Here is a 14,446-nt window from a genome sequence, read left to right on the forward strand (position 1 = left end):
AAAGTGGTATGCAGGTGTGTAAAGTTATTTATGATTTTTGTCTTTCCTTTTTTAAAAAAAATTCCTTTTAAAAACTCCAATAGGAGGAGTTAAAGTCTCTTGAGCAGATGCATTCATCCCTGAGAGCCCTCCATCAAATGGTTGCCTCCTGTAATGAGGTAAACTGCATGCACATTTACAAAGTACTATGAACATAAATTCTCTTTGCTGGTTGGGTGTATCTAGGCACTGCATAACAATTAAGAAGCATGATGCGGAATGGGAAACTTTTTGAAATCTTGACAGTTTTTGCAGGACAGGAAGAGAGTTTCCCACCCAGCCGTAGTCCTGGTGTCCTCACAGAACACCCCCTGGGAGTCTCCCTGCACTTATAAGAAGGGGTATAAAGCTTGAGTGTGTGCGCGCTGACCACAAATGTGGCAGTTTGGCACAAGGAGGGAGACCTACCGGCATTTAGGGTTTTATAAGTCATAACCACCGACATAAACTGTATCTGGAGACCAATGGACCACCAGTGCAGATTCCAGAGTACTGGTGTCATACGTCCCAGTGAAACAGTGCTCAGTAACAGGCTTGAGTGGTAGCCATGTTAGTCTGTATCAGCAAAAAGAATGAGTACTTGTGGTACCTTAGAGACTAACAAATTTATTTGGGCATACTGTATTCTGTACTAGCTTCAGTCTCAAAAAAGTTTTAAATAAGATCTGTGGTTTGAATGCTTTCAAAGTGACCAATCCACTGCAGAACTCACTACACCTAGCAGTTTCTAGGTGTGGTTTAGCATTGGAATGGAATCTAGAGCTAGAAAAAAGTATTAGGTCATCTTGTCCATTTTCCTGGCGATGCAAAATTGATATATTATACCACTGTTTTACAAGTTACTAGTGAATTGCAGGTAAGGATGAAAGTACTTTGTTAAAACTCGACTAAGCTAAGAGTTGTTATATGGGCTAAAAGCCCTCTTTAAGCACCATGCTGCCCTAATTCAGGTAGAATTTCCCTTGACTTTGCTGGGAATTTTCCCAGGGTAGGGCTTCCTGGATTACTCCCGAACAAGTTGCAGTTCTTATGAAAATAATTTTTATTAATGTCTGCTGGTGTTCAGAGTTCACTAGAGGTTCTCTGGAACATAGAAGGTCATAATGCAAGAATTCTCGTACAACACCAAACTATTCTGACCTCTGTGACTTAGGGATGATGCCTTCTGGGGCATCTCTAGTTTCTGCTGCACTCTCTGGAGCATGGAACCAATTAATGTTCTATGGGATAGTACATTATTAGGCTTTTATATTTGCTAATTTAGTTTTGTTATATAAAAAATAGCAAGTATTATATAGATTTCTAACTCCTATTTTGGACTGAAATTTAGAACTGCTTGAAGAACCTACTAGAAAAAGAAGGATGTCTTTCTGAAAAACAAAATGCCTTTCTTAGGAAAAGGTTTGATCATGCATTAAAGCCAAGCCTCTGTCCTGTCTTACCTTAACTAACCGATTTGTTTTTCTTGTCTGAAAGGTTGTTTTGAAAAGAGACTCCTCTAACCTATTATGGGGTGAGAGGCACGATTTCTAGCAGTGTCATGAACATTTGTTGGGATATTTAGCTTCTTTCCAAAACTTGGGAACTGATGGCATGATTGTTACTTGTGCTTTCTTTTTTAAACAGACGATAAATTCTCTTGTCCAGAACAACAACACACTAACAGGTTAGTATTATGCTACTGAGATTTTTTTTTTTTAAATCCACATAGAGGGGACTACTTTGTTAAAGACTGGGAATTTCTTTAAAAGCTTTGGGTATGTCTATGCTGTAATTAAAAACTTGTGGCACCAAGTCTCAGAGCCCTAGTCACTTGACTTAAGCTTGGGGTTGGGATGTCAGGCTGTGGGACTAAAAGGAGCAGTGTAGACATTGAGGCTGGGTTCTGAGATCCAGGGAGGGCTCAGGCCCAGGGTCCAGCCCAAGTCCAGATGTCTACAGTGCTACTTTTAGCCCTGCAGCCTGAGTCTCTTGAGCCTGAGTCAACTGCTCTAGGCTTTGAGACTTTGTGCTGAAGGTCTTTTATTGCAGTGTAGATGGACCCCCTGTGAAACATTTTGAAATCACACTCTCTCTCTCTACTTCCAGGTGTAAATACCTTTAAAAAGAGCTGCTAGGGAATTTATACCCCCAGCTATCTTTTTTCACTTTTAAAAACCCAGAGGTTTTACAAAACCTGATTTTAATAGAAATGTGCTTGTGACATCTAATGTCAGTAAACAGTTTTTGTTTGACATGAATGTTTAAATGCATGCATACAACCTAAACACTGTGGCACTGTGTCAATGCTTTCCTTGTGGTTTGTGAGCTTTCTGATCCTGGAGTGTTTCTTGTGGTCCACGTGTCTCCTTCTGAATGGAAATGTTGCCGTGTTCCACAGTAGTGCTTTCCGGCAGCATTTGGCAAATCCTTCCTTTTGTTGTCCATTGCCAGTGGGACTTCCACTGCTCCTGGCTCCACCAGTCAGCAGAAAGGTGTGTTTGGCTCCTGCCTGCACAGCTAAGTAGTGCTATGGGACCAAAACTGTTGGCTAGGAGGAATGGAATAGGGTCAGTGAGAATGGGCAATAGAAGAGCATGAGAGAGGGAAACGGGGGAGGAGAGGTTTGAAATTGTGAGAAGAACAAAAGAGTGAATAATGGAGATGGAGTGGGGAATAGAGAAGATGAGTTTTAGGACTGGAGGTAAGTAGATGGAGAGGAAAACTTTGATGCAAGAGACTCAGTGGAAGAGGGAACAAAGAAGGAAGAATAGAAGGCAGGAGTGAATGGAAGAGAGCAAGTAAAAGCATAGCTTTCAGGCTAAAGTAAACTATTTTTCATGTTCAGTTAGTTAACATCCTCTCAAGGGGGAGAATGCACCTGGAGTGATAATGTAATATTTCTTTGTATATGCAGAAGAGATATGGCTCTTGGCGGCTGCATATCACAAAACGGACTAACTTTTTGCACTTAATTCATCTTGGACAAGAACAATAAAAATTAATTTGAAAATTCAGTTTTCAAAATCTAAGATATTAGTGCTATAGTTAATAAAAAATCAATAAAATTGTAACCTTACAATGTGCATTTAATTATGCATACTTTTAGCTGCACTCAACTATTGCTGGTTTTCTTTCTCTCTGCAAATGCTAGGACTCTAAATGCTCTCACTAAAAAAGTAAATTGACCTAAAAATTAGAAATTCTAGTTTTGTGGCAAATTCAACTTGTAATGTGCATTTACAGGTTGTTGATCTTTTACTTTAGTTCTTGGGTGGTACTAGGGGTTTAGTGGGGAAGGATTAATATTATTTAAATGCCAAAATCTACATTTTATTTTCATGTGTAATTATGTGGACTTGACTAAAAACTCTCCTTATGGGAACCTGATTCTGTTGTGGAAAATGGAAGTGAAGTTTCAAGTGTAGGTGACAAGTTAAACCCCCCCTTTCTAAGAAAAGTATATAAAATTACAAAAGTAATAGTAATCCTTACTGACACTTTTATGGTCATCTAATATTAATTTGTTCTACTAGGTTGTTTGCACTATACTGCAGCAAAGTATTAAGCATTTCTGCATAATCTGCATTACAGTGCCCTATGTTAATGCAGACTGATATGTCAAAACAGGGCAATGCATGAATAGTCCTCATGGTAGAACTCTTGGGCCTAACAATTAATAGTTCACTTATTAGTAGCTAAGCATAGACCTAGAGCATTAGATTTAAAAAAAAATAAAAATCTTTGTTCTACATTTTAGCACAGTGACTCCTTAAGAACTAATTTCTTTACTAATCTGTTTTGAAAACTTGCATGTATTGTAGGTGTATTAACAGCATTGTAAATGCTGACTCTTAGTGATTTGAAATATAGGGCTAAGAAAATAAAAATATATGCTTTGTTTCCATAAAAAAACCTCTCTCTCTTTTAGACATGAATAAAGGCTGGCAGATTTTCTTCACTGGACAGAGAGGAGATTTAAAGTAACTTGTTTCATACTCCTTGTGCTTTTTAAAAAAAAAAATCAAAATATAGCATAAGTTGGAAATCAAATTGATTATCTTGAAGTGGAATCTTGCTAAACCATCACAGAATTGTTCGTCACCGATTCAACTGGATTGAACATATTTACAACTGCAGGCCTGGTGATCAGCTATGCACAACAGCTTGGAGCTGAAAACATCCCATCAACTTTAGAGAAGATAGGTGTGATTTTAATATTGGACTTGAAGTGGCTTAACAATGAACACACCTTAAAGTAGTGGACTCACAGCAGCTTCATTTTTGCTATTTCTAAAAGTGTCTTATTAGGTGCTTCATTTTCTAACTCCTGTCTTGAGAGCAGCTACTGGTTACATTTTTGTTTACATAAATGACCTGTTTTATTAAAATACTCTGGCTGTGAAGGTACTCACTTCTTCAAATTGAAACTTGCAATGGAGTTTTTACACAGCAGTGGGAATGCTTGATAGCTATGGAGATTACTGACCCTAGCAGTTGTCTTCAGCACGTTGTCTTCTGTCTTTAGGATATTCTCTTTGATGGTAATGCACTATGAAGGAATATTTACTTATCAGGTGTGCAGTGGTGATTGTATCTATATACAATAACATGCAACACCAACCCCATTCTTCCAACTTGTAAAGTCATGAAAAGTAATTCGTATTCAGCCATGCATAAATTGCATGAAAGTTGGCCAGTTTGGTCGAGGGATGGATATATTAGCTAAACTTGTTCTAAGCATCACAGCTGTAAGATGGGTAGGAAAACTAAAGATACTACATTTCCTAAAGAATCAGATAAACCATCTTTATATGTTTTAAGTATGTAAAACTTTGATCAATTTAAAACATTGCCTTTAATATCTCACTCATGATGGATGATTTTCTATGGATGTTTCCCTCCTGTTCTCCTCTGAACCTTCACAGGTGGGTAGATCTTTACTGCAGTAATTGGAAGCAGTGCCTGAGGGGACCTACTCATCAACGGACAGCCTCAAATTATTTTGCCTCCCAAGTAGTCTGATTATGACACCTATGAGTTGCTTGCACTCTTTCAGTAGAGCACCATTATTTCACTTGGTGTTTTTTCAAGTCTGCTCTCTCTCCCCTGCTGAGTTGGTCTCTCCTCTCACAGTGCTAAGTGTCCTCCTCTGCCCCAAGAGCCATTGATGTTTGGTTTGCAAAATGGCTGATGAGCCCACTTGTATATGAAGTGCAAAGTCTCCCACAGCATGACACACAATAAGCTTCTTGTATCCATTAAAAAACAAACATCTGAAACTGAGCATATTTAATAGTGAATGCTTAGATGCTTACACTATAGATTTACAGGTAGATTTTTAGATTAAAGAACTATGAGTTAAGTGAATTTCTGACCAAATGCCCATAAGTAGCCTGTCTGCCTTCTTTGATTAAGTGAAAGCGTGTCTTGCATCTAAGTCATTGTTTATCTTAAACTAGATTTCTCTACTATTGTTAAAACTCCCTCCTTTGATTTCATTGCTCAGCCTGCAAGAGCTCAATGAGAAATTGTTTATTTCATCACATCAGTATAACCTGCAACTACAAAAGCATCAACTAGTTCATTGGTGTGTGTTCTAACAATTAATACTGTAGATCAGTTAAAGATTAGGAACTCAGCCAAATTGTACAATAAATTATCTATTTTCACAAGACACATTTATCTGTTTTGAACCATTCCTTAGTAGCACTGCTGTAGAGCCAAATCCTGCTGTAAATAAAGTGAATGACAACATTCAGATGGTCTTCAATGAGACCAAGATTTTGGCCTGTAGAAAGTTCAGTTACATTCAGTATAGTGATTTCATAATATAGGTACATTACAGTATGTGTGGGATACAGCGTAAAGATCTACATAAAGCTGCAATTTCATTGCTGTTGTGAGTTTCTGTATTTTAGTCATCCTTTTCCTCTTTAGAAAATGGATTCTTCTTTGTCCACATAATTAGTCCAGTAGGTAACTGTTGACTTAGCTTCCTAAAATTAAAAAAAAAAAATCATAGATGTATACATCTGTTAGTCTGAATAATCAACATTTGTGGTTGTAACAGATAGTCATAGCATGCCATAATACTTTGTTATAAAATGTCTATTTCTCTGTTGTCACCTTGCCTCATGGGAGTAGTAGTTTGGATTCCCATTTCCTCCCCCAATAGGCTGAGCTTCCTTGCCAGAGTACATCTCCCAGCATACAATGTGGTCACCCCTCTGGCCAAGTTGTGTGGTGTGTCTTGAGAGTCACATAACTTGCATCATGGGTGATCAGACTCCCAAACTACAACTCCCATGAAGCAATGCAACACAAATGGAAATTATTGAACTGACTGAATGAACCTTTTTGGGGGGGTTCAGTTCAACTAACCAAAATGAAACATTTTTGGCTTGGGAATGTTGAAATGTTTCATTTTGATCCAAAATGAGAAACTTTTGCCATTTCTAAACAGACTTTCGTTGGAATTTCCATTTTGCAAAAACTGATATTTCAAATTTTTTGTCCCAGTTTGGGATAAAAACGGTAAAGTATTAAAATTTCTGACAGGACAAAAATTCTGAATTTTTGCTCAGCTCTACTTTTGATGCCCTCAAGTAGACCTATATTAGTGGCCTATATATGAATAAAGGGATTTTTTAAAATGGGAGATTGTCAGAGCTAAAGCTTTAGGATTCGCTTTTAAGTGGAAGATGCCCATAGAAGCCCATCCTCTCATTCTAATGTTTGGCAGAAATGTTTGTAACATTTAAGGTCAGAGTCCTGCAGTCTTTACTCACAACTCCTACTGAAGTCAGCTGCAGGGGAGGAGAGATTCCCTTTGTAAAAGCTAGGCCCAATGTGACTATAGTAGTGGGGGATTGCCTTGAGATTTGCACATTGAACAATCCCTCTTTCACAGTTTAAAGATTAGTTTTAGTCTCCAAATTTGCCATGATAATTTTTCCACAGGAGAATTTAGTTTTCCATTTATTTTTTTGGGACAAGAATTAATAACTTTTACATGGAACTTATTATAAAATTCCCTCTTCAAAAACTTTCACTGTTTTCCCCTCACATTTCTGTGGTTCTTCTCCAACTTTAAAAAAAGGTTCAGGTTTCTCATTTCACACAGCAACTGAACTTTACTGCAATAACTTTATTTCATAGTCCTGTAAACCTATATCAGCATAATTTGTCACAGCCAAAGGGTTTTGCTAAAGAAAACAGCTGGACACACTGACCATATGTCATTCTCCACACTGTTACAGAGCTGGAGATGTATGAAAAAGTGTTTTGTATGGTGGGACGGAAGTGTGGAGGAGACATGGGGAAACATGAATGTTGGGGAGATAAACAGCCACATTAGGGGAGGGAGGAAATACAGGAGAAGTATAAGGTAGGTGAGCACTAGCACTTTTCTGTCCTCTCCCCTTAATAGACAGCCCAACATGGGGCACCACTGCTCTGAACCAGTATCTGGGTGCTGCAGCCTGGTGCCTTGGCCAGCTGGTTTCTGAGAGAGTAACTAATAACCTTTTAGACTTTCCACCAGGAGATCTATAGCTCTTCTCTGGCTCAGAGTGGCGTAATTCTCCAGTGATCTGCAACAGGTCCATCCAGTGGAGAGGGTAGGGAAGTGCTAGTAGTACTCCCCAGCTGCTTTCTGCCTGACATGGCTGTAATCTCCCCATGTTCCCTAACATCTTTTCTCCCTCTTCCCCAGCAGGCCCACTCCCTGCCTCATGCTCCATATGTCTTGTCTTGCTCACCCCTACAGATTCCTTCTGATGCCTTGATAAACTCACCCCTCGTTGCCCCAATATAGTCCCACTCACCCTGAAGGTTTCTGGCCAGCAAAAGGATTGGTAGCAAGGGTCGTGCTCTGGAGAAGCTCTGGTGGTGAACGCCAGGAAATTTGCCAAACCCAGACTGTCTTTGTTGTGGCAGGGTATGCTGGGCTTGTCAGTGTAAGTGGCTGCAAGTTCAATCCTCCCCTCTGCCTGACTTCCCACCATTTCAAAGGGATAAAGCAGTGGATGAATGATGCTCCTGTAAAGCAGTTTAAGTGAAAAGGATCCCCCCCCCCCAACTGTGTGAGTTTCTGCATGTATCTGTTGGTCACTTGGCCATATTTCTGTCCTTCACTCTATGTTCACAGCTTCCACTGATCTCAAGGGGAGCCCTCTGTGTGCACTGGAGGGTAGAATTTGATGCTATAATAGTTCTGCTCTCTGAATACTACAAGGAACTTTTAATCTATGGGGTAAAAGTGTATGACAGCTCCTTCAGGCTATACAGCACTGACCTGATGGGGGACAAAAGAGTAAATAAAAATACATGCCACAACTGGATTGTTCAAAACCACATCTTCCATGGTAAGAGGCGCAGGGATCATTTCATGTGGGGGCAAAGGCGCTGTTATTGTATTTCTGATCCTCCAAACTGTAAGACACATTCAAAACATCTTTAGAAAAGCTTACTCGAAATAGCCAATCTAAATAATTCCTCAGTGTATTTATCTGTATTTTAGTGCTATGGTAGCAACATCATAACTATGGTTGAGATAGGAATTTTAGAACAGAAAATCTATTTTTGCTTTTCATTTTCTCCTTTGGGGTAGAGAATAGCTAACCTTTTTCCTCACTCTCTCTCAAGTTTTGGGTACATTTTAACTCCAGAATAGATAACATGAATTTTATTTGCACATGAGACTAGTTGACTGGTAAGAAATATATTAACAAGCACTCCTACAGTCAGATGAAATCAGCCTGATTTTAAAATTTCCAATTTGGCATGCATGGCACATTAATCCTGGATGAGGAGTATGTGTTTGCTTGAAGAGATCTAGTTTCAATAGAACAAAATTATGGACATTTTAAAACATATCCTGAGTTTGCACAGCAGGTTGAATGTTAACTTCAGAAGCAAGCACCAGGGTGTGATGCTCTGAATATTCACTGGTGAGGATATTTGAAAGCTCACACCTACATGTATTTTAATGTGTGATTGCTCTTAAGAGCTGCAATGTTTCAAGTCAAATTTACAAAAGGAAGAAGGGAATGGGGCCCTTATTATATATCATATAACAAGTTTCTATTTCCAGTCTAAATTAAGGAGCATAGGCATAATGCACTGATTCAGGCAAATCATTTAGACTGAGCATACTCACATTTCAACAGCTCCTTTATTTTCATGTTTCTCCTTTGAATGGTTTTTCATTTCTTTAAAAACGATGTGTGTTTTGGAGAAGCCCCTGTGATATTGCTCGTGCTGTTTCCTATCTAGCAAAATGGGAAATGTGCTTTCCTCTATCCCTCTTTCAGTGGAGCTATTTCCAGGTTGTTTATGATGACTTGGAAACAAGTATTCCATCTTGGGATAACAGAAGCACAAGTGTAGGTTATACAAAGCAGCCCTGCATTTTCAAAGCAGAACACTGCAAACTGTTCTTGTAAAAAACCCACAAATGATATTGGAAACAAGGCACCTGGCAACATAGTATGTTCAATTCAACCTCAAACTTGTGATTCATATTTGTTAGTTACTAGAACTATATGATCCTCTTCAGCTCGATACCAGTTTTAGACTCTAAAGGAGAAGCTCTCCCAGCTCTTCTGCGACTGCTACTTCAGCTGGAATCATGCCGGTATGGTCATACTCAGCTGATATCCAGTTGAAGTGCCTATAAAATCCAGACCATGATATAGCTCAGTGAACCATAGAAGAGACACCTTTGAAAGAAAAGTTAATGAAATTTCTTTTTCAATCCAGCATCATAAATACCTGAAATCACTGTAATACTAAAGACCATTATCCAGTTTCAGATACAGCCTTCAGGGACTGTGCTGCTTTTAGGAATTTTTCAATAAACAGGCATCTCCAGTCATTTAGAAGAGAAGAGAAACTTATGTATTGCTTAGTTCCTTTTAATTTGAAATAATGTTTCTTATTTATGCTAATAATCTGTCACACATCAAATGGGAATTCAAGAGATTATTTTTAGCAGTCACCTGGGTCAGGAAGGAATTTTTCCCATCAGGGCCAAATTGTGGGTGAGCATGTGAGTTTTTTTCGCCTTATAGCCTCACCGAGACACAGTTAGGTTAAATAGGAATAGGACTTAACATTAGGAATCGTAGGACTACTTAATCCATTGAAACTTGTAGCTGGTGTCCAGTGCAGATAAAAGGCCAAAAGGGCCAGTACCCAGAAATAAGAGACCTGGAATTTCACTAATGGACCTCAGGCCTATGGGGAAAAGGGAGACCTGAAGTCTTCACAAAGCCAGGTCCCTCTTTGATACTTCTATCCTCTTCACAGGGAGCAGAGTGAGAGGATTCAGCAGAGCTGGCTGAATCCTAGGGGTAGGCAGTGCAGAGTCTAGCCTGTGATATGGGCTACATGATAGGAGCACTGTAAACCCCACATTGGATCCTCTTCTAAGCCTGGTACAGGGAGACAGGGCAGTAACACTGGGGAGGGGTGCTAGGTTTAGAAAAGTTGTGGCTGGCTGCTTAAAATCCATCCCAATGTCCTCAGCCACCTGCATGTCCTGATCGATTCATCCAATGGATTCTAACTTATGTATTGAAATAGATTATTCAGTTATACATTTTGTCATTATTTGAACAGCTCTATAGATACAAATTATTATTCAGTTATATGATTTATTCAATACATTTTCCCCATTAATTGTTAAATTATTTATTAGTAAATAACTTTTCTCATTATATTACCAGTTGTAATTTCAGACAGACAGAGCAAACTGCTTATGGTGAACTAAGATACAGAAAAACTCCAGTTATAGTGAAGTAGAATGAAAGTTCCTAACAGTTTCTGTGCCATGCAATGTGCAAACTGCAATTCCCGTTACACTGAGCCTCTGCTAAGAGTAAAGCTTTTCTATTAAAAAAAAATCAAAAACAAAAACCCAATTTCACTATAAAAGGGCTTCACTGATGACTCAAAATCTTAATACAAACTGGCAAGTGTAGGAAGGAGATGTAAAGAGAATTTTCACAAACAAAAAGGTGATATAATCAAGCCCAAAATTTTAAGATTGCGGTGTTTAGCGTTAGAACCTAAAATCCATATTTAGGCAATTAAACAAGTGACATGATTTTCAAGGGTGCTCAGCACCCACCGCTCCACTGAAAAACAGGTCACTTATTTAGCGATTTAAGACCCTAATCCTGCAAACACTGATGCATATGTGCAGTATCAGGGCGTAAATATGGATTTAGGAACCTAATTCTAAACCATTCGGGTCTAGAAAGATTGGTCCTACTTCTCTTTTTAAACATCTAAGAAGACAGCATTAACAGTAGAGTAATCTATGCAAGTAATGTCCAAAAGCCCCAGAAAATGTTTTAGTGAAAACCATCTCTTACACACAATTGTATGCAACAACATGGTTTTTTAATCTGTTCTGTGTGGAAAGGATGCTTCTAAAAGAATATTGCCTACGGGAAGTCATATAATCTTTATTTTACAATCTTTATTTTTCTACATCACTGCTCACATTCTCTTATAGTAGGTCCCACTTACATGGTGGTGACACAGGTTATGTTTGCACCACATCTTTTTAAAGTTGTATAACTAAACTTGGAAGGATGAGATTTTTCATCAGTAAACATCAATTTTACCATACACAGTCCCAAACACAAGAAAAAATATTTCCATCAATAATAATCAAAATATACAGATGGGCAAAGAAAGGAAAATTCTGCTTGAGAACTTATAAGTTTGATTTAAGAATATTTACTCTGTATATTTTGACAAGTGATGTTGACAATGTGTGTTTTACTAGTTATAAAAGCTTTAACTTTTTGAATCTCAATGTCTAGTGTCATTAAATAATCACTGTCTGACTGCCCTCATTGTCTGGCCCCTGTGTAATTTCCTGCAACTGTGAAAATTTAAAAACAATAAAAATCTAAAAAGGCTTAAAATAAATATTGATATCTGTCAAAATTATAAACAAATAAAAATCAAATTCTGCCAAGCCTAGGTATAACCAAGTCCCCTGATAATGCCTTACTCCACTCCCCTGCATTTAGCTAACATGTAATACTGCAGAAGGAGATTGAAAACGGGGGAGGAGAAAAATTGTGGCCCCACTAAAGTTGATGGGAATTTTGCCATTGACTTTAATGAAGTCAAGATTTCACTTGGGGTTTAGTTCTAAGTTTATTTTAGCTGTTACGTAAGTAGGAAGCTAATAGGGCTGGACTGATTCAGGCATAATACACATAGGAATTGTGCAAACTTCGGCACATAGTTCTATCAACGACCCTCTGGCCTGAACCCTATATTTCAATCCTGGGCCTCTACAGAGACTATAAATTGTAACAAATTGTGTGGTGGTTTTGTAAGGTGAAAGGCCAGTGCACAAATCCACATACCTACCACTGATCTGTCTGATATGCAGTCTGGACTGTGAAGAATACTGTAAAGCTTTAAAATAAAAACATTCTAGGCCTGTAGCATTTGTAGCGACAGTCAAGAAAAGCGCTTTAGCTATTACTTTGCCTTGGTGAATTATTCATTAAAAAGCAGAAGGTATAGATGATAGCAATGACCATTTGACTACTAACCAGATCATGGACACTGTGCTCTTTTTCAGCAACTGCGAACTGACCATTTTTCTCCAGCAGTCTGTTCCAGGTAGCACCAAACAGAGAAAAGCAAATTTAGAAGAAAGGAGTCAGGATCATCACTCTTTGAATACACAGCAGATGTTATCATAACTAGAGCTGAGCAAATATTTAATTTGTCAGACTGGTGGCCATGTGGGGGGAGGGGGGGCAGGGAAACCCACTTTGGTTAATTTCAAATCAAAACTGAATTGTTTTTTCTAAGCAAAATGAAAAACTGGAAAACAATAGATTCAGATAGAATTAACTTGAAATGAAACATCATTTTGAAGTGAACCATTTTGACTTAATTATAAAAAGAGGGAAATTTTTTTAATACAGCTCTAACCACTTACTGAATATGACCCAAATTAGCGGACAGAAGTGGTCATTCCGAAACTACATTTTTTGGCATATTTACCAGTCTCTTAAAAAAAAAATTGCCCAGCTCTAATGATAACTCCTACATGGTGTTCTTTGATAGTCACCTCTGTCCATTCCCACTTACAGATATGCCATCTGGCATTGAGCTGCGGAACCACCTTGAAAACCTGTGTCTGCTGGGAGGGCGCACAAAAGAGCTTGTGAGAAGATGACATCATTGCCCTACTTTGAATGAAGGACTGCAACCACCTCAGTTCCTTCTCCCTAACTACAGAGTCCTCAAGTTATATAGAGCTCTGGGCAGAGGGGAAGGCAGATGGGTAGTGTGAATGCACAGACGTGACTCTTGAAGAACGACAGTTTGCCGGTAAGTTTTTCTTTCTTGTTTGAGGCCCTCTGTGCATTCCCACTTATGGGAGATTAGCAAGTAGTGCCCCACCAGGTGGATGGTGGATGAGGAGTTCTTAGACAAATATGAACTGTAGCATTGCTCTCCCAAACTGGTCATTGGACACGCAATGCTAAAGCCAGGGAGTAGTGTTGTAATAAGTGGGCCTGCACAATTACAGTAAACGTGTTCTTAACTGTAAATACTGTAAGAACATTTATTAGCTGTCACAAGAAGCTATAACAACAAATGTCGATGGGAAAATGTGCAAAAGCAAGAGACTGAAATAGTCCAAACACAAAGGACAACTGATATAAAACTCAAGGACTGTATTAAAATTATGCCTGGTAAGTGTAAGACCAGAAATTAATGAACCAAAATTGGTGCGTTGGAAAGTATGCCTAGTGAGTGAACAAAATAATGAAGGAATGGACTATTCCGCCCATCACTACCTTTTTGGGGTCCTAAAAAAGAGACCGTGGGCTGAAAATTAGCAGAGGCTGCTGGAACGCTGGCTGGCTGCAAAAAGGGGAAGAAATAAGCTCCATCATTGTCACCCTTGCCATCTCCTGGGACCCTGGACCTTCTTCATCCTAATCCTGAGATGTCCTGACCAGACCAGGCCAGGCCAAGAGAGGGACCCAGATGACATCTCCAGCTGTACTGGCTACTTCTGAATCCCAAATACCACCTGGGATGGGAGACTTTATTCTCCACCCCACCCATCCCTTGTGTGTCCTTTTCCTTCCCCACCTTACTTCTTTTCTTTCCTATCCCTCTCCTTTTGTCTAAGGAAAGTCTGGCTTAGCGAGCCAAGACTTCATATTTTGCAATGCTGCTGTGAGCCTCTGACTAGAAAGAGGCAGTTAAATACAGTGCCCTAAACAGTCATATGCTGGTACAAGTTTGTCAGGTCTCGGAAGGTATGTCTACACTGCAATGAAAAACCTGCGGCTGGCCCATGGCAGCTGACTTGGGCTCACAGAGCTCGGACTAAGGGACTGTTTAATGGCTGTGTAGACATTTG

General features: G+C 39.0%; 1 protein-coding gene across 5 annotated transcripts in view; it reads right to left on the reverse strand.

The window, feature by feature from the left end:
• Positions 1-5,245: 5,245 nt before the first annotated feature.
• LOC123366276 overlaps positions 5,246-14,446 on the reverse strand; it is a 97,784-nt gene continuing 88,583 nt past the window's right edge. For 3 of the 5 annotated variants that reach the window (XM_045009563.1, XM_045009564.1, XM_045009565.1), the window contains 3 exons: positions 12,609-12,669; positions 9,182-9,384; positions 5,246-6,017 (listed from right to left, as the gene is read on the reverse strand). In XM_045009563.1, coding sequence (XP_044865498.1) covers positions 5,936-6,017; positions 9,182-9,384; positions 12,609-12,669 — 346 coding nt within the window. In that variant the 3' untranslated portion in view covers positions 5,246-5,935. Of the gene's footprint in view, positions 6,018-8,353; positions 8,455-9,181; positions 9,385-12,608; positions 12,670-14,446 lie in introns of all 5 variants that reach the window. The other 2 variants (XR_006578004.1, XR_006578005.1) reach the window with 2 other exon arrangements.

The sequence above is a fragment of the Mauremys mutica genome, chromosome 3, assembly GCF_020497125.1.
Source record: "Mauremys mutica isolate MM-2020 ecotype Southern chromosome 3, ASM2049712v1, whole genome shotgun sequence".
NCBI classification, from domain to species: Eukaryota; Metazoa; Chordata; order Testudines; family Geoemydidae; genus Mauremys; species Mauremys mutica.